Here is a 20,176-nt window from a genome sequence, read left to right on the forward strand (position 1 = left end):
GAATCCAGACAGGCCACTTCCAAATTAACAGCCCCAAACATGTTGCCTCCTGAACAGGCCTCTGACTCCTCTGCATGTCTATAACGCCTGACAAAGAGACCCAGGGCTACAGCCCCATGTGAATGAGAGACCAGCTTCTCTCACTGACTGACTGACTGATTCCCCTAAACTGGGATTTAGTGTATGGTTGGGTATGATAAAATTGACACTTCAGCTGTGGATAAACATAGCTCTCAGTATCCAAGATCTTTGTGAACCACCGATTGGCTTCCCTGTTTTACAATGAAAGAAGGAAAATTGCCCAGTATTTCAGTCCCATTAGCGTGCTTCATGCACTATGCCGCTGTGGGTCTGTGGTGGTTTGCTCTCATAGGTATTGTGGTGTGGTGCACAACTGCTGACCGTATCGACACACACACACACACACACACACACACACACACACACACACACACACACACACACACACACACACACACACACACACACACACACACACACACACACACACACACACACACACACACACACACACACACACACACACACACACACACACACACACACGTGTCACAAACACACCCTGTTGTCCACTGTTTGCTGGGCTGCCTGCCTAGCGTTTTTGCGTGAGTGAGGCTGCAGCTTGGGCAGTAACCTGAGCAGGGAGAAGTGGTGCCGACTGTTATACAATAAGGCCAGATAGGCATCTCCACACAGCAAAGCACACTATAGCACCGCCGGCCTGGGACACCAAATACCACTCAGCTGATTTCCATAGATCCCGATCAGAGCCACGATACAGTAGGTGGTGTGGGACACTAGAGTGGGAGGTAGGATGGGATGAAAAAGCACAGGTACATGCACACACATGCATGTACACAGACGCACAAAGGGCTGCATGCACGCACACACACACACACACACACACACACACACACACACACACACACACACACACACACACACACACACACACACACACACACACACACACACACACACACACACACACACACACACACACAAAGGGCTGCACACACACACACACACACACACACACACACACACACACACACACACACACACACACACACACACACACACACACACACACAAATGACCCCCCCTCAAAAAATGACCCCCAAAAAAGAGACAAAAACGACACAGAAGACAACCTAGAAAACAACTAGCTAATCCACTGAAGATACTTGTCTTTTCTTTTCAAAACTTCAATTAAATTACCAATAAGGGATTTTCCTTTTTATTGACTACTTTGGGCCAAAGTAGTGACTGGCTAAACAGTAACTGGAAAACAATCTCTCTGTCACATCTGCCAGCCACTGACTCCGGGAAACTCAGCAAACAAATCCAGAGGCAAATGTATCCGAAAATGGCTGCCATCAAACAGACATTGAACTCTCTCTGGGGGACGTGGTGTGACACAACTGGCTTTTCTCCTAAAACACTTATCTTATCTGCTACACAGTTACAGTCCACAGACAAAATGATCGATTCAGAACGCTTCAGTCAGTAGCGTGGTGTTCGATGATGCTCGTACAGGTTGTAAATGTGATCGTAGAAAGGACATTATAAAATGGTTTTTGGGGTTGTAAAAATTGTTCAAATGTGATTGCTGTTGTGGTGCGCTTGTGCTAGATGGGTATGCTATCACTTAATGTGTCGTCTCTATCATCCTTCAACGTATGACTAGCATAGCATAACAATGGGTGCGATTCATTTTTGGCAGATACAAAATGTCCGCCTGAACGCCCGCTAAAGCGCTGGCAGAAACAGACTGGCATATACGGTGAGACTGTTAATAAAACCTGTAAGCTCAAGTCCTGTATAATACAGACAGAGGCTATCTCGTGTACATCTTATCATGGCTTTGGATGGAGATATCATCCCAAATTTCCCTGCAGGGTTAGTTACCGTTTTAGCTGCAGTTCTTACTTCCTCGTCGCTCACTTCAATTAGCCATTGATGTCTGGCTACCGGTTAATGAACAGTTACAGCCCACAGAGAGAAGCGGACATGGCTGATGCCACGACTGGATGTCTGGATCAGGGACAGAGACCATCCGTGGTGAGAGAATGTCCACACTCGTTTGATAGAAACACCACAGACGTTCACCATGGCATAGTAATTGATTACACTCCAAGCGTTCCAGTCTAACTTGTCGTTCAAAGGAACGTCTCCCGGAGGCGCATCACCTAGCAGCGGTGTCATCACCTCAACCAGATGAAGGAGTCCGAGCGTTGGTTTGTTAGACCATGTCGGGTGGCACTTCTCTTCCTTTGTTTGAGGTGGAGGTCAAAGGTGACTGCCAATATAGAGGAAACATCAACATAAAAGGGTCTTAATAGGCCGTTGGGCCACCGGAACATCTTAATTGTGCCTTGGCATAGGTTCTACAAGTGTCTGGTACTCTATTGGAGGTGTGCAACACCATTCTTCCACGAGAAATCCCATCATTCGTTTTTTTGTTGATGGTGGTAGAGGAAATGTTGTCTCAGGCGCGGCTCCAGAATCTACCATAAGTGTTGGATTTGATTGAGATCTGGTGACTGAGAACCACACCTGTGGGGAAGCACCTGTTTTCAATATTGTTTGTATCCCTCATTTACTCAAGTATTTCCTTTATTTTGTCAGTTACCTGTACATCCCACTGGCTGAGAGGACCTGTGTTCCTTCCATGCTGTTATCAGGGTGTGTCGCAGGCCAGGCCAGGGTGGGCTACTTGGTGCCAGGATGTTGTTTCAGCTTAAAAACAATGACTAGGTCACTCAGGAGAGAGACCGGCTGGCTGGCTGGCTGGGAGAAGTCCACACAATGCATGTGGAAATGTGCCTTTGGCTTCACAGTAAAACGGTACACGTAATGAAAGATACGTTTTTGCAATATCTACAAAGTCAGAATGACATTTGTCATGAACTTCACACATCATAGACACACATAGTGCCTTTTTGAAAGGGAACTGCATTGGGTGAAACATATTTCTGAATGAGTTTTGTGAAAACCTGTTTAAGGTTTTCTATAGCATGGTTATACCTGGGTGATGCTGGTTCCATGACCAGACAGAATTTCACGAGGTCGTGAAAAGTCCAGCATTTCAAGCAATTAGCTAGTTCACAGATAGTGCTTTGCGATCTACGATCTACAAAACATTAGGGACACCTGCTCTTCCATGACACAGACTGACCAGGTAAAATCTATGATCCCTTATTGATGTCACTCGTTGAATCCACTTCAATCAGTGTAGATGAAGGGGAGGAGACAGGTTAAAGAAGGATAGTTTTGGTCATCCAGCCAACTTGACACAACTGTGGTAAGCACTGGAGTCAACATGGGCCAGCATCCCTGTGGAACGCGTTCGAGACCTTGTAGAGTCCATACCCTGACAAGTTGAGGCTGTTCTGAGGGTATGTATCCTGTTTCTAGGATTTCCACCCGCAGTGTAGAATGTAGAACTTCAGCTTCAAAACCACCAGACTCGCTCCCCATGCTCTGTCCACTCCTTCATGTGCACACACACACACACACACACACACACACACACACACACACACACACACACACACACACACACACACACACACACACACACACACACACACACACACACACACACACACACACACACACACACACACACACTTTCAGCTGGCAAACCCCCAAAGACTGTTTTAGCCCGGTGTTTCGCAGGGACTCCATCAATCAATATCAGCCAAGTTACACTAAAATGTATCCACTAAATACTTGAAAATATTAGGTGATTTTTTTCCCTGTCTCAAGGAAGTGTATATATATATATGTTTTTTTCTCAAATCAGAGGAGCTTCACAAGCATAATCTAAGGCATAATCTGTTTTTAGCTCAGTTGGTAAATGGCGCTTGTAACGCCAGGGTAGTGGGGAGCGTAAAATGTATGCACACATGACATAATCTAAAAGGCCGGCATATATTATTATTATATTATTATTATCTGTATGAAATGCACACAAGAATTCATGGACACACACTAACAGAGAGGACATCCAAGGCCAGATTTATTGAGCTTGGCCTACGAAAGATGTCTTCCAGATTGGGTGATGTGTTGGTTAGGGGCCTTTTGTGTCATCTACAAAGACCCCTGTGTCGTCTACAAAGGCCCCTGGGGAGGGGAGGGGAGGGGAGGGGGAGGGCGAGAGCGAGCAGAAATACAGTGAATGACTTCCTCCTACAGTATGTCTCAAGATGCACAAGTATCTGGTGTATGGAACATATAACATTCATAGTATAACATCAACAACCCCATGAAGATGTTTAGACCTCTTGACGTCATGTCTTAGGTGTTTGACTGACAATCACAAAGTTGTGGGTTCAAGTCCCATTTGGACTACTGCAGCCTCTAAATTCAGAATGTTTATCAGAATTAAACACTTTCAGGGGAACATAGACTGTTGGGTCATGTTCATGTCAGTTATATTATTATTATATTATTATTATTATTATATTAACGTCTGTAGCTGTATTTCAAGTCGCCGGCATGTCTGTCTCCTCATTTTCTCACAACGCTAGCACTGCCAGAACTGCATCAAAGAACCTAACCTCCCAAGCCCACACCCTGTGCGGTCCCCCTAGTCTGTCCCCCTAGTCTTTAGGAAGAATAGCAGAACAAAGGGGATGGAGAGAAGAGGGAAGTTGGGAGGGGTGGCAGGCAGGGGGGGAGATGTGGCAGGGTTGGTGATATCAATAGTGATGGCAAGGGTAAGGACAGCGAGAGGGGTCTCCGGGGAGTACCAGGGGAGGCAGTGGTGACCGTAGGCCCAGAGAGGATATCTTCCTGTCCCAGCGGATGGGCTGCTACCTGGAGGTCTGGATCTGAAAGCTCTACATCTGGGTCTGGATGTTGGTCTGAGTCTATGCCTGGCTTTTTATTACACCATTTCAGTCAACGTCCTCGTCAATGTCGTCCCGCGAGTTGTCAAGTGTGCCCAACTGTGGCTAATGTAATGAAGGATATGACTTTTCTAACCAGACCACACCCAGTATGTTAAGTGGAGTTAATGCATCTCCTCATCTGCTGGACTGTATAGCCGAGGCTGTCTTGGCGAGGACCAGGTTTGTATAGGGGACGGGATAATGTGGGTGTGATGTTTAGTCGTCTGGTAAACAGAGTGGACCGCAGGACATCAGTTAAGGCCTGCGGTTTCTATTGGTGGAAGGTTTACTTTTGACTTATCAAAAGTTGTGGTGGACTGGACTAGGAAACTGGCAAGTTGCCATCATACAAAACATTGAATCAAAGTGTATTGGTTGTGTACACAGATTCGTAGGTGTTATAGCAGGTGCAGTGAAATGCTTATGATTTTAGCTCCAACAGTGTATGTTTCGCAAATACAATACCAATACACAAAAAATCTAAACAAGAAATCCGGAGACAGAATGGGTCCAATTAATAATCTAGAGTTGATATATTATTGAGCATGTGTCAGAATCCAGAATATAAACACTGTATGTGGGGTGTACAGACAGTATATACACTGAACAAAAATATACACACAACATGCAAAGTGTCCCTCCGAAACTTTTCATGAGCTGAAATAAAAATCCCAAACATTTTCCACACGCACAAAAAGCTTATTTCTCTCCAATTTTGTGCACACATTTGTTTACATCCCTGTTAGTGAGCATTTCTCCTTTGCCAAGTAGACTCCATCCACCTGACAGGTGTGGCATATCAAGAAGCTGATTAAACAGCATGATCATTACATGAGTGCACCTTGTGCTGGGAGCAATAAAAGGCCACTCTAAAATGTGCAGTTTTGTTATACAGTACAACACAATGCCACAGGTGTCTCAAGTTTTGAGGGAGTGTGCAATTGGCATGCAGACTACAGGAACGTCCACCAGAGTTGTTGCCAGATAATTTTATGTTAATTTCTGTACCATAAGCTGCCTCCGACATCGTTTTAGAGAATTTGGCAGTACGCCCAACCGGCCTCACAAACACAGAACACGTGTAACCACCCCAGCCCATCCGGTTTCTTCACCTGCAGGATCGTATGAGGGGGGGGGGTGCTGAGGAGTATTTCTGTCTGTAATAAAGCCCATCTTGTGTGTAAAAACTCATGCTGATTGGCTGGACCTGGCTCCTCAGTGGGTGGGACTGGCTGCCAAGTGGGTGGGCCTAGCTGCCCAGTCATTTGAAATCCATAGATTAGGGCCTAATGAATGTATTTTAATTGAATGATTTCCTTATTATGAACTGTAACTCAGTAAAATCTTTGAAATGTTTGTGTTTATATTTTTGTTCAGTATAATTTGGAAAGAAAATGGTATCTACAGTAGTAGGTATATTAGGATGGGTTATGTCGGGAACACAGTATATACACAGTGAGTAAACAACAGTTTATAAACAGAGTATGAGGTGGGCAGCGTTCAATGACTCTATATTCATGGGGCATTAGTCTCAAGGTGCAGGGCTGAGAACTGGGCAGGTAGCCAGCTAGTATTGGCTGTTCAACAGTCTGATGGCCAGGAGATAGAAGCTGTTTTTCAGTGTCTGCCTGCCAGAAGGTAGCAGAGTGAACAGACTGTGACTCGGGTGGCTGAAGTCCTAGATGATCATCTTGGCCTTCCTTTGACACCGAGTGCTGTACATTTCCTGGAGGGCAGGCAGCGTGTCCCCAGTGATGCGTTGGGCTGACCACACCACCCTCTGGAGAGCCATGTGCAGTTGCCGTACCAGGCGGCGATGCAGCTCGACAGAATGCTCTCAATGGTGCATCTGTAGAAATTTGTGAGGGTCTTCGTTGGGCCATGCAGAATTTCTTCAGCTGCCTGACGTTGTAGAGGTTGTACATCAGTGGAGGATGCTGAGGGGAGAACAGCTCATAACGAAAGACTGGAATGGAGTCAATGGAGTGGTATCAACCACATGAAAACCCCCATGTTTGATGTGTCTGATACCATTCCTTTGACTCCATTCCAGCCATTATTATGAGCCGTCCTCCTCTCAACAGCCTCCACTGTTGTACATAGGTTATTCCACTGGTAGGTAATGTGCTTGGAGACTTGAGATGGCCTTTGTCATGACCCATCTGGCCCAAAGGGGACACAGACACGTCCAAAATGATTGGCCCTGTTGATAAAGGTGTGCATAAAAGACTGTATAAAATAAACAATACAAATACAAGAGCTACTGTATATTGTATGCTCCAAGAAATGATATTGATATTATTTTATACTAATACAATTGCTCAGAGCAAAATATTTTATGAAATTGAAGAATACATTGGGATGATCAGAGGACATTCCTCCATACAAAATCTTTCCTGATCCTTGACATCCTTCGGTCTGCGCTGACGGACTGCCCTCTTCAATTCAAACCACAGGTTTTCAAAAGTCCAGAGACTGAGAGAAAATTCTGATTTTTGTGGTCAATTAACCATTTCGTTGTGGATGTTGATGGCCTAGGCCCAGGAAACCAGGTTCTTAGCTAAAATGTCCCGGTACTTAGTAAAGTTCACGATGCCGTTGACCTTAACAAGGGCCCCAGGAACAGTGGAAGCAAAACAGACCCATAACATCAAAGATCCACCACCATATTTTACAGTAGGTATGTGGTTATTTTCTGTATTTACATTCTTCTTTCGAAGTACAAACCCACCACTGGCGTATATGGTCAAAGAGCTCTATTTCTGTCTCATCTCTGTTTAGCAAACTACAGGCATTTACATTTGTTGGTTAATATCAATAAAGTTTTTTTTTTAATGGAAACCCTTCCAAATAGCCTATTGGCATGGAGGAGGCGTCTAATTGTAGATTTAGAGACTTGGTGACCCTAAGATGCAAAGTTCTACCATTTTCAAACGTTCGCCCTTGGACTTTTTATTTGCCTTTCTCACTGTGCGTGGGGACAAGATATACTTAGGTCCTTTAGCAGGCAGGTTTACCCCTGCTCCAAGGATTTTAAACTTCTTAATTGTCGCCCTAATAGTGGTAAGTGTAATTGTTTTTCAGTATTTTTGTTTTACCCATTCCCTGATTTATGAATGTCAACAACCATTTCTCTCTTTACATTTGTGATTTCTTTGCCTTTCCCCAAGGTGATGGATAACAAAGGGATTTTACATGCGTGTTACCTCATTTTTATACCCCAGTGAAACAGGAAGCCACGGAAGGCCACAATACAGTTCCTTAAACTGAGATTAATTTAAAGTAGAATGATAATGCAGATTTAATTTTGTTTGATTTTAGTTATAACAATATTTAGGGGTGTCAATCATTTTGAGAAAAATCACTTTTTTTAGATTTAAAAAAAACTTGTTAAACAAAATCTCTTTCTCTGAGCAATTGCATGAAATAAAATACTTTTCAAAATGTTTTGATCATACAATATAGCTCAGTGTTTGTATTATTTATTTTAGTCTTTTTTGCTCATCTTTATCAAGGGTGCCAATCATTTTGGATGTGACTGTAGAATGACTTTATCCAAGTTGTGGAATCTGTAGGAGCCAGAAATGTGGAGCCACACTCTCAAATCAAATCAAATCAAATTGTATTTGTCACATGCACTTTACAGTGAAATGCTAACTTACAGGCCCTTAACCAACAATGCAGTCAATATTTATTTTTAAATATAACAAATAATTAAGGAGCAACAATAAAATAACAGTAGCGAGGCTAATATACAGGGGGTACCGGTACAGAGTCAATGTGTGGGGGAATCGGTTAGTCCAGGTAATTGAGGTAACACCCTATTGTTTTTTTTCCTGCTCCTCTTTAATTACTTGTTACTTTTATCTCTTATCTGTATTTTTTTTTTAACTGCACTGTTGGTTAGGGGCTCGTAAGTAAGTATTTCACTGTAAGGTGTTGTATTCGTCACATGTGACAAATACAATTTGATTTGATTTCAACATGAACATGTAGGTACCCTCTGTAGTGCCTTGCGGTCGGAGGCCGAGCAGTTGCCATACCAGGCGGTGATGCAACCCGTCAGGATGCTCTCGATGGTGCAGCTGTAGAACTTTTTTAGGATCTGAGTACCAATGCCAAATCTTTTCAGTCTCCTGAGGGGGAATAGGCATTGTCGTGCCCTCTTCACGACTGTCTTGGTGTGTTTGGACCATGATAGTTTGTTGGTGTTGTGGACACCAAGGAACTTCAAGCTCTCAACCTGCTCCACTACAGCCCCGTCGATGAGAATGGGGGCGTGCTCAGTCCTCCATTTCCTGTAGGCCACAATCATCTCCTTTGTCTTGATCATGTTGAGGGAGAGGTTGTTATCCTGGCTCCACACTGCCAGGTCTCTGACCTCCTCCCTATAGGCTGTCTCAACGTTGTCAATGATCAGGCCTACCACTGTTGTGTCATCTGCAAACTTAATGATGGTGTTGGAGTCGTGTTTGGCCATCCAATCATGGGTGAACAGGGAGTACAGGAGGGGACTAAGCACGTACCCCTGAGGGGCCCCCGTGCAGAGGGAGGTGTTTAGTCCCAGGGTCATTAGCTTAGTGATGAGTTTTGAAGGCACTATGGTATTGAACACTGAGCTGTAGTCAATGAATAGCATTCTCATGTAGGTGTTCCTTTTGTCCAGGTAGGAAAGGGCGGTGTGGATCTGTTGGGGCGGTATGCAAATTGGAGTGGGTTTTTGGGATAATGGTGTTGATGAGACCCATGACCAGCCTTTCAATGCGTTTCATGGCTACAGAGTGTTACGGGTCAGTAGTCATTTAGGCAGGTTACCTTGGTGTTCTTGGGGACAGGGACTATGGTGGTCTGCTTGAAACATGTTGGTATTACAGACTTGGTCATGGACAGGTTGAAAATGTCAGTGAAGACACTTGCCAGTTGGTCAGCGCATGTTCAGAGTACATGTCCTGGTGATCCGTCTGGCTCTGCGGCATTGTTATTGTTGATTCTGGCCCGTGATGGTAAAAATATATTCTAATGTGGCCCTCCATGGAAAATAATTGCCCAGGCCTGCCCTAGATGGTAAAATTGCTAGAATAGGCCAGGACATGTGGAGGCAACAATTTGATCACTGTTCTGAGTCAATGCTGACCTCTACTGGTATGATTACTAACTGTCCTTTTCATCTTCCTTACAGGGCTCACAAGCTCAATGTAAGTACAGCCATTTCCACTTCAAGAATTTATGAAATATAAATCTGAAGTTAGTAGATGACGATAAATGATAGGAAGTACACTTCATTTCAAAGTTTCAGAAACACAATCAAGGTCCTAATCGTTATTCAAACAGGTACAGTATACACAAGTGCAAACAAGTTCTGATTTGGTTTCCCTCAATCCAAAACTCTCCTACCATTTTAGGCGCTCCCTGTACGAATTTCAAAGCCAGCACAACAGCAACAGAGATTAATATTCAGGTACACGCCAACTGCACCGTGAGCACTGGCAGTACTTCTGTGTTCTCCAACTCAACTATGGCCACCCTGTCTGGACTGGCTCCTGGGTCCACCCACCGTGTGCATGTCCTGTGTAACGATATCCAACAAGTCGACTGCTGCAATAACTTCACAACAAGTAAGTATCTCACTCTAAGGGCTGGTTTTGACCCAGATCAAGCCTGGTCCTGGACTGAAAATAACTTTGTGTTGATCCTGACAAGCTCTCCTTAAAACGCCTATCTTATTTACTGTGAGAACATCAACGTCACCAATGTGCTTCGGCTGTATATTTGCGGCTCACAACGTCTACTTCTGTAGTAAATTCCAGACATACTTGTTCTCTCCCCCCACCCACCTTTCTTGCACGCACAGAGCCTGAAACCATCACAATCCTCACCGTCACCAAAATCACAACATCATCGGTGTCTCTGAGCTGGAATAAACCAGAGGGTAGCTCCTTCTATAAAGTAGAGTGGACTGATGGCAGTATCAATGACAGTCAGAATACCACAGGAACTTCTGTAAATGTTACTGCTCTCACTGCTGGAGCGCAGTACGTCTTCACAGTCACTGCAGTGGCTGGAGATAACAAAAGTGAAGGACGAAACAAAACCGTTTTGAAATATACAAGTGAGTAACTCAGGTACTTTAATGTCGGATTGTGTCATTGCCACAGGCACCATTTATACATTCGTTGATATATTACTTGTTCACATCCAAGAACATGTGATAAGTTGCCATGTCTGTTGCATTAAGAAACACAATGCTTTCATGCATTTCACAGTAAATGGCTCTCATTTAGGCTCACTTGATAATATTGGACTTGATTCAGTTGAAATTCTGTATCTTTTCCCAAATGTCCCTCTCTCTTGCACGCACAGAGCCTGCAATCGTCAGGAAACTTACTGTGTCTGAAATCAGAACATCCTCTGTGTCTCTGAGCTGGACTGAACCAGAGGGAAACAGCTCCTTCTATATAATAGTGTGGACTGATGGCAGTGACATTGGCAGTAAGAATACCACAAGAACCTCCACTACCATCACTGGGCTGCCTGCTGGAGTGGGGTACACATTCAGAGTCACTGCAGTGGCTGGAGATAATACAACTGTAGGAGAAGGCAGTGAAACAACCACTTTTACAAGTAAGCATCTTTGTTGAGTGGTTTTTGATATCTTTCTTAGATATACAATTCTTTCAGAAAGTTTTCATACCCCTTGACTTATTGCAAGTCTTTTGGTGTTACAGCCTGAATTCGAAATTTATCAGATATTTGTTTTTTTCACCCATCTACACGCAACACCACTTAATGAGAAAGTTAAAACATGTTTTTATGAATATTTGCACATTTATTGAAAATGAAATATTTCATTTACATAAGTATTCAACCCCTTGATTTAATACATGTTAGAATCACATTTGGCAGCGATTACAGCTGTGAGTCTGTCTGGGTATGTCTCTAAGAGCTTTGCACACCTGGATTGTACAATATTTGCGCATTGTTTTTACAAATGAATTACAAATGAAAATGTGAAATGTCTCTCAATAAGTATTCAATCCTTTTGTTATGACAAGCTTAAATAGGTTCAGGAGTAAAAATGTGGTTAACAAGTCCCATAATAAGTTGCATTGGCTCATTCTGTGTGCAATAATTGTTTAAAATGATTTTTGAATGACTACGAGCAGTGACTTTCAAACACGGATTCAACCATAAAGACTAGGGAGGTTTTCCAATGCCTTGCAAAGAAGGGCACCTATTGGTAGATGGGTAAAAATAAAAAAGCAGACATTGAATATCCCTTTGAGCATGGTGAAGTTATTAATTACAGGCGTCCTTCCAAACTCAGTTGCCGGAGAGAAAGGAAACCGCTCATAGATTTCACCATGAGGCCAATGGTGACTTTAAAAGTTACAACTTTTAATGGCTGTAATAGGAGAAAACTGAGGACTGCTCAACAACATTGTAGTTACTCCCAATACTAACAATGAGAGTGAAAAGAAGGAAACTTGTACAGAATAAAAATATTCAAAAACACGCATCCTATTTGTAATAAGGCACAAAAGTAAAACTGCAACAACAAAAAAAAATGTTATTGGGAGTCCCATAGGGCGGCACACAATCACGTCCGGTTGTGAGACAGCCTGGAATCAAACCAGGGTGTCTGTAGTGACGATACTCTAGCACTGAGATGCAGTGCCTTAGACCACTGCACCACTCAAGAGCACAAGATAAGGTGTTATGTTTGTGGCAAATCCACAACACATCCCTGAGTACCACTCTTCATGTATTAAAGCATGGTGGTGGCTGCATCATGTTATGGGTATGCTTGTCATCGGCAAGGACTAGGGAGTTTGGTTTTTAGGATAAAATAAACAGAATAGAGCAAAGCACAGGCAAAATCCTAGAGGAAAACCTGGTTCAGTCTCATTTCCAACAGACAATGGGAGACAAATTCAGCAGGAAAACCTTTCAGCAGGACAATAACCTAAAAAAAGGCCAAATATACACTGGAGTTGCTTACCAAGACGTCATTGAATGTTCCTGATAGGCCGAGTTATAGCGTTTGCTTAAATTGGCTTGGAAATCTATGGCAAGACTTTAAAATGGCTGTCTAGCAATGATCAACAACCAACTTGACAGAGCTTGAAGAATTTAAAAATAATAATGTGCACATATTGTAAAATCCAGGTGTGTAAAGCTTATAGAGACATACCCAGAAAGACTCACAGATATGTCTATTTCATTTTCAATAAATATGCAAACATTTCTAAAAAATAGATTTTCCCTTTGTCATTATGTTGTACTGTGTGTAGATGGGTGAGCATTTTTTTTATTTAATCCATTTTGAATTCAGGCTGTAACACAACCAAATGTGGAATAAGCCAAGGGGTATGAATACTTTCTGATGGCACCGTACATCTCGCTGGCTTTTCTATGCATTGTCCAGACTCTGTCTTGACTTTGTTAACAGCAGCTGGTGCGCGATCTGTAATGTTAAGGAAGCCTCGTGTTTTTGCTCACCTGAGCTAGAATACCTCATGATAAGCTGCAGACCACACAATTTACCAACAGAGTTTTCATCTATATTTTTGGTAGCACCACCGATGCTGGCAGTAAGACCAAACTCAACGAGCTGTTTAGTGCCATAGCAAATGTAACCGGTGTGAAATAGCTAGCTAGTTAGCGAGGTGCGCGCTAATAGCGTTTCAATCGGTGACGTCACTCGCTCTGAGACCTTGAAGTAGTTGTTCCCCACGGCTTTTGTGGAGCGATGGGTAATGATGATTCAAGGGTGGCTGTTGTCGATGTGTGCAGAGGGTCTCTGGTTCGAGCCCAGGTAGGGGCGAGGAGAGGGACGAAAGCTATACTGTTACATTGATGCTGTTGACCTGGATCACTGGTTGCTGTGGAAAAGGAGGTCAAAAGGGGGGTGAGTGTAACCGGTGTGAAATGGTTAGTTAGCGGGGTGACCTTGAAGTAGTTGTTTGAGATGTTGAAGTAGTTGTTCCCCTTGCTCTCCATACAACTGTGTGATCTTTTTCTCCGTAGCTAACGTGATTAAGACCTTTGTACAGGTTAACATTGACAAGGCTGTGAGGCCAGACAGAATACCAGAACGCGTACACAGAGCATGCGCTGACCATCGGCAAGTGTCTTTAACTGACATTTCCAACTTGTTTCAAGCTGAGCACCACAATCACCGTGCCCAAGAATGCCAAGATAACCTGCCTAAATGACCATCGCCCGGTAGAGCTCACATCTATGGCCATGAAATGCTTTGAAAGGCAGGTCATGGCTCACATCAACACCATCAATCAAGACACCCTTGACCCACTCCAATTCGCATACTGCCTGTCACATTCTGACCTTAGTTAATTTGTTTTGTCTTTGTTTTGGTATGGTCAGGGCGTGATTTGGGGTGGGCAGTCTGTTATTTTTTCTATAATTTGGGATTTCTGTGTTTGGCCTGGTATGGTTCTCAATCAGAGGCAGCTGTCAATCGTTGTCCCTGATTGAGAACCATACTTAGGTAGCCTGGTTTCACCTTTGAGTTGTGGGTGATTATTTTCTGTTCTGTGTTTTGCTTCACCGTTCAGGACTGTTCGTTTTGTCGTTTATTTTGTTGAAGTGTTCAGTATTCGTATTAAATACAATATGGACACCAACCACGCTGCGCATTGGTCTGACATTTCTTAGTCCTCGTCTGAGGAGGACGAAGACAAGCGTTACACCGCCCCAACAGATCCACTGATGACGCAAATCTCTATTGGACTCCACACTGCCCTCACCAACCTGGACAAAAGTAATACCTACATAAGAATGTTGTTCATTGACTACAGCTCAGCATTCAACACTATAGTCCCCTCCAAGCTCATCCCTAAGCTCAGGACCCTGGGACGGACCACCGCCCTCTGCAACTGGATCCTGGACTTCCTGATGGGCCGCCCCCAGGTGATGAGAGTAGGTAGCAACACATCTGCCACGCTGATCCTCAACACTGGAGCTTCCCAGGGGTGCGTGCTCAGTTTCCTCCTGTACTCCCTGTTCACCCACTACTGCATGGCCAGGCACGACTCCAACAGCATCATTAAGTTTGCAGACGACACAACAGGTGTAGGCCTGATCACCGACAATGGTGAGACAGCCTATAGGGAGGAGGTCAGAGACCTGGCCAGGTGGTGCCAGAATAGCAACCTATCCCTCAACGTAACCAAGAGTACGGAGATGAGTGTGGACTACAGGAAATGGAGGACCGAGCACGCCCACATTCTCATCGACGGGGCTGTAATGGAGCAGATTGAGCGCTTCAAGTTCCTTGGTGTCCACATTAACAACAAACTAGAATGGTCCAAACACACCAAGACATTCGTGAAGAGGGCACGACAAATCCTATTCCCCTCAGGAAACTAAAAAGATTTGGCATGGGTCCTGAGATGCTCAAAAGGTTCTACAGCTGCAATATCGAGAGCATCCTGACTGGTTGCATCACTGCCTGGTACGGCAATTTCTCGGCCTCCGAATGCAAGGCACTACAGAGGGTAGTGCGTACGGCCCAGTACATCGCTGGGGCTAAGCTGCCTGCCATCCAGGACCTCTACACCAGGCGGTGTCAGAGGAAGGTCCTAAAAATTGTCAAAGACCCCAGCCATAGACTGTTCTCTCTGCTACCGCATGGCAAGCGGTACCAGAGTGCCACGTCTAGGACAAAAAGGCTTCTCAACAGTTTTTACCCCCAAGCCATAAGACTCATGAACAGGTAATCAAATGGCTACCCAGACTATTTGCATTGTGTGCCACCCCCAAACCCTCTTTTGACATTGCTGCTACTCTCTGTTTATCATATATGCATAGTCACTTTAAGTATACATTCATGTACATACTACCTCAATTGGCCCGACCAACCAGTGCTCTCACACATTGGCTAACCAGGCTATCATATATGCATAGTCACTTTAACCATATCTACATGTACATACTACCTCAATCAGCCTGACTTACCAGTGTTTGTATGTAGCCTCGCTACTGTATGTAGCCTCGCTACTGTTATTTTTCACTGTCTTTTTACTGTTTTATTTCTTTACTTACCTATTGTTCACCTAATACCTTTTTTTGCACTATTGGTTAGAGCCTGTAAGTAAGCATTTCACTGTAAGGTCTACACCTGTTGTATTCGGCGCATGTGACAAATAAACTTTGATTTGATGTAGTGTATCTACCTCAATTACCTCAAACCCATGCACATCGACTCGGTACTGGCACCCTGTGTATATAGCCAAGTTATCATTGCTCATTGTGTATTTATTCCTTGTGTAATTATCTTTATAACTTTTTCTATTTTTCTCTCTGCATTGTTGGGAAATACGCATTTCACTGTTCAGAGTATTTCAAATACAATTTATATTTGAATACCTCGCTGTGCCCTTCGAGCTTGCACTAGCTCCCCAGACGTTCAGCAAATGTGTAGGGCAGCTCTAACCCCGTTAGTATCAGGGGACTAAGAGTCTCCACCTACATAGATGATAACCTGCTTTGCCCCCCTTCACAGGAGTAAGCAGTACAAGACACAGCTTCCCTTGTCACCCACCTCAATGAGTTAGGATTCAAGATCAACCAAGAGCTGAATAGATAGCGAAGCGGCATGCTGGACTCTCTCTTTTATCAGGCAACACTATCGGATGGCCGCATCACTTCGTTCCGACAGTGCCTCTCCCTGTTCCACAGGTGGCGCTCGGTCAAACACATCACACACATGGAAACCACATGTTTAACTCCATTCCATTAATTCCATTCCAGCCATTACAATGAGCCCAACCTCCTATAGCTCCTCCCACAAACTTCCAAGCTACAAGCTTGGCACACCTGTAATTGGGGAGTTTCTCCCATTCTTCTCTGCAGATCCTCTCAAGCTCTGTCAGGTTGGATGGGGAGCGTTGCTGCACAGCTATTTTCAGGTCTCGCCAGAGATGTTCGATCGGGTTCAGGTCTCGCCAGAGATGTTCGATCTGGCTGGGCCATTCAAGGACATTGTGACTTGTCCCGAAGCCAGTCTTCGTTGTCTTTGCTGTGTGAGTCGTTGTCTTGTTGGAAAGTGAAACTTTGGCCCAGTCTGAGATCCTGTGCGCTCTGGAGCAGGTTTTCATCAAAGATCTAATTTGCTCCGTTCATCTTTCTCTCGGTCCTGACTAGTCTTCCAGTCCCTGTCGCTGAAAAACACCCCCACAGTATGATACTGCCACCACCATCCTTCACCGTAGGGATGGTGCCAGGTTTCCTCCAGATGTGAGGCTTGGCATTCAGGCCAAAGAGTTCAATCTTGGTTTCATCAGACCAGAGAATCTTGTTTCTCATGGTCTGAGAGTCTTTAGGTGCCTTTTGCCAAACTCCAAGCGGTCTGTTATGTGCCTTTTAAAGAGGAGTGGCTTCTGTCTGGCCACTCTACCATAAAGGCCTGATTGATGGAGTGCTGCATAGATGGTTGTCCTTCTGGAAGTTTCTCCCATCTCCACAGAGGAGCTCTGTCAGTGACCATTGGGTTCTTGGTCACCTCCCTGACCAGGGCCCTTCTCCTCCGATTGTTCATTTTGGCCGGGCAGCCAGCTCTAGAGACTCTTGCTGGTTCCAAACTTCTTCCACTTAAGAATGATGGAGGCCACTGTGTTCTTGGGGGCCTATAATGCTGCAGAAATGTTTTTGTATCCTTCCCCAGATCTGTGCCTCGACACAATCCTGTCTCGGGGGCTCTACAGACAATTCCTTCGACCTCATGGCTTGGTTTTTGCTCTGACATGCACTGTCAACTGTAGGACCTTATATGGACAGGTGTGTCCCTTTCCAAATCATGTCCAATCAATTGAATTTACCACAGGTGGACTCCAAGTTGTAATAACATCTTAAGGACGATTAATGGAAACAGGATGCACCTCAGCTTTTAAAAAAAACTATTCACTTTGTCATTTTGGGGTTTTGTGTGTAGATTGCTGAGGATTTTTTGATATTTAATCAATTTTAGAATAAGGCTGTAACATAACAAAATGTGCAAAAAGTCAAGGGGTCTGAATACTTTCTGAAGGCACTGTACATTTGTGATGTTTTACAGACTGGATGTCACTGCACCTTTGTTGGCACATACTCTCCTCTGAGCCTCTGAGGGGGATACTGTTGGGACTACCTTGGTTTCGCAGAGCATGTCTGCAATACTTGAGTTTGGCCAATGTGAGACCCCAAACAATTATTTGAAAGAGAAATTAACCCTTGTGATGTCTTAAGGTTAAAAAATATCCTGCCACTATGTTTAACAGCAGAGAGAACCCCCTAAATGAAAATTTGTCAACTTGAAATTGTATTACTTTTCCTAGAGTGACCCCAACATTAGAAAAAGTGAAACATCGCCTTTGTTCATATTTCCATGAAAGCTGTACACCACCAGGGTAAAAAGATTGTCTTGTGGTCATTTTCACCTAGCAGTTATAAAATATTTACACACCACAAAAACCACAAAGGCACACACACACAATGAGAAATTGAGAATATGTCTGCTACTGAGTGAACTCAGCCACCAGCTCCTGAAGAGGAAGATCACCATGGTTGGCAAAGTAAGAAAGAACAAGCCTGAGCTCTCCCCTGCACTACTCGCAACAAGGGAGAGAGAGGCATTCACCCCCACCACCACTCTATTTTCTTACCTTTCTTACCTCCAAAAGAGGAACAAGAATGTGGTCCTCCTGAACACACTGCACAAAACGGCTGAGGTCAGTGATCGTGAGGACAGAAAGCCAGCCATCATCATGGACTACAACCACAACAAAGGAGGCGTGGACAACCTGGACAAGGTGATATGAACTTACAGCTGCAGGAGGATGACTGCCCGCTGGCCCCTGGTCATCTTCCATAACATTATTGATATGTCCTCATACAATGCCTTTGTGATATGGAAAGAGATCATCCCTAACTGGATGCCTGATAAGCGGAACAAGTGTTCCTGGAGAAGCTGGGAAAGGCACTTGTAACCCCACACATTCAAAGAAGGGAGTGCCTCCCCCACACAGCAGCCTCTGCAGCGCTTGTGAAAGCTGTTCAGGGGGCTGAATCTTGTCCTGATCCACCTGAGGCTGCAGCTAGGGCAGGCAAGAGGAGGAGATGCCAATTCTGCTCCCCATCAAAGGACTGTAAAACAATTATGACAGGTGTTTTTATAATAAAAATGAGTGTTGTCCACTGATTAAATGCAGCCATTCTGCATTGTGAAGGGGGAAAACCCAGATATTCACAAAGTTTGGGATGAATGACAGGTTGTTTCTTCATGCAAAATAGATGTGGGGTTTAAAATTCAATTAAGCTGCTCTATTTTAGGGGTGTAGTGAAGGAGGGTCATTTTTTACCCTTAGGACAAGGGGAGTATACAGAATGTTAAAACTACACAAGGGTTTAGTTACTTTCGTAACTCCGGTTCTCTGGTAATAGAACAAGCTATCTCACCACATTTCCCTGCTCGCAAGAGTTAAAGGAAGAGAGAAATGCTTGAGAATAACCGGTGTGCGAGTCGCCACTCGACCTGATTGTCTCTGACACACGTTGTGTTATTGGTTCTTCCTAGTAGTGAGCCGCCATCAAATCCTAATGTGAGACATCTCACTTTGTGAGACATGCGATAACCAGGGTTACGAAAGAAACATTGTTTAGTCATTTTTATTACTCTAAGAAAAAGAGATGGATAGAGTAGGTAGTAATTCATCTAATTGCATGATCTTCTCCCAAAATGTACATTTCTTGCACGTTCAGAGCCTGAAGTCATCAAGAAACTTACCTGTCACTGAAATTACAAGATCATCTGTGTCTCTGATCTGTGTCTCAATAAATGTACATTTTGGGAGAAGATCATGCAATTACATGAATGAACCAGAGGGAAACAGCTCCTTCTATAGAGCAGAGTGAACTGATGGCAGTAGAGATATGAATGAAGCTACCAATGAGACAGCCTTAAGTGTAACTGAGCGGACTGCTGGAGGGCAGTACACATTCAGGGTCACTGCAGTGGCTGGAAATGAGATTACTTTACTTGCCACATGCACCAAATACAACAGGTGTAAACCTTACTGTGAAATGCAGTTCAAGAAACATCTACCAAATAAACTAAAGTCAAATATTATAAAAAGTAACAATAATGAGAATATATAAAGGGCGTGCCGGTACTGAGTCAATGTGCGGGGGTACAGGTTAGTCGAGGTAATTTGTATATGTAGGTAAAGTGACTATGCATAGATAATACACAGCGAGTA

At 44.0% G+C, this 20,176-nt stretch overlaps 1 protein-coding gene across 3 annotated transcripts in view; it reads left to right on the plus strand.

The window, feature by feature from the left end:
- ptprja (protein tyrosine phosphatase receptor type Ja) overlaps positions 1-20,176 on the plus strand; it is a 64,649-nt gene that overhangs the window by 11,566 nt on the left and 32,907 nt on the right. For 2 of the 3 annotated variants that reach the window (XM_035790680.2, XM_035790681.2), the window contains exons 2-5: positions 10,102-10,117; positions 10,325-10,537; positions 10,774-11,031; positions 11,283-11,543. In XM_035790680.2, coding sequence (XP_035646573.1) covers positions 10,102-10,117; positions 10,325-10,537; positions 10,774-11,031; positions 11,283-11,543 — 748 coding nt within the window. The remainder of the gene's footprint in view (positions 1-10,101; positions 10,118-10,324; positions 10,538-10,773; positions 11,032-11,282; positions 11,544-20,176) is intronic. The other variant, XM_035790682.2, reaches the window with a different exon arrangement.

The sequence above is a fragment of the Oncorhynchus keta genome, chromosome 17, assembly GCF_023373465.1.
Source record: "Oncorhynchus keta strain PuntledgeMale-10-30-2019 chromosome 17, Oket_V2, whole genome shotgun sequence".
NCBI classification, from domain to species: domain Eukaryota; kingdom Metazoa; phylum Chordata; class Actinopteri; order Salmoniformes; family Salmonidae; genus Oncorhynchus; species Oncorhynchus keta.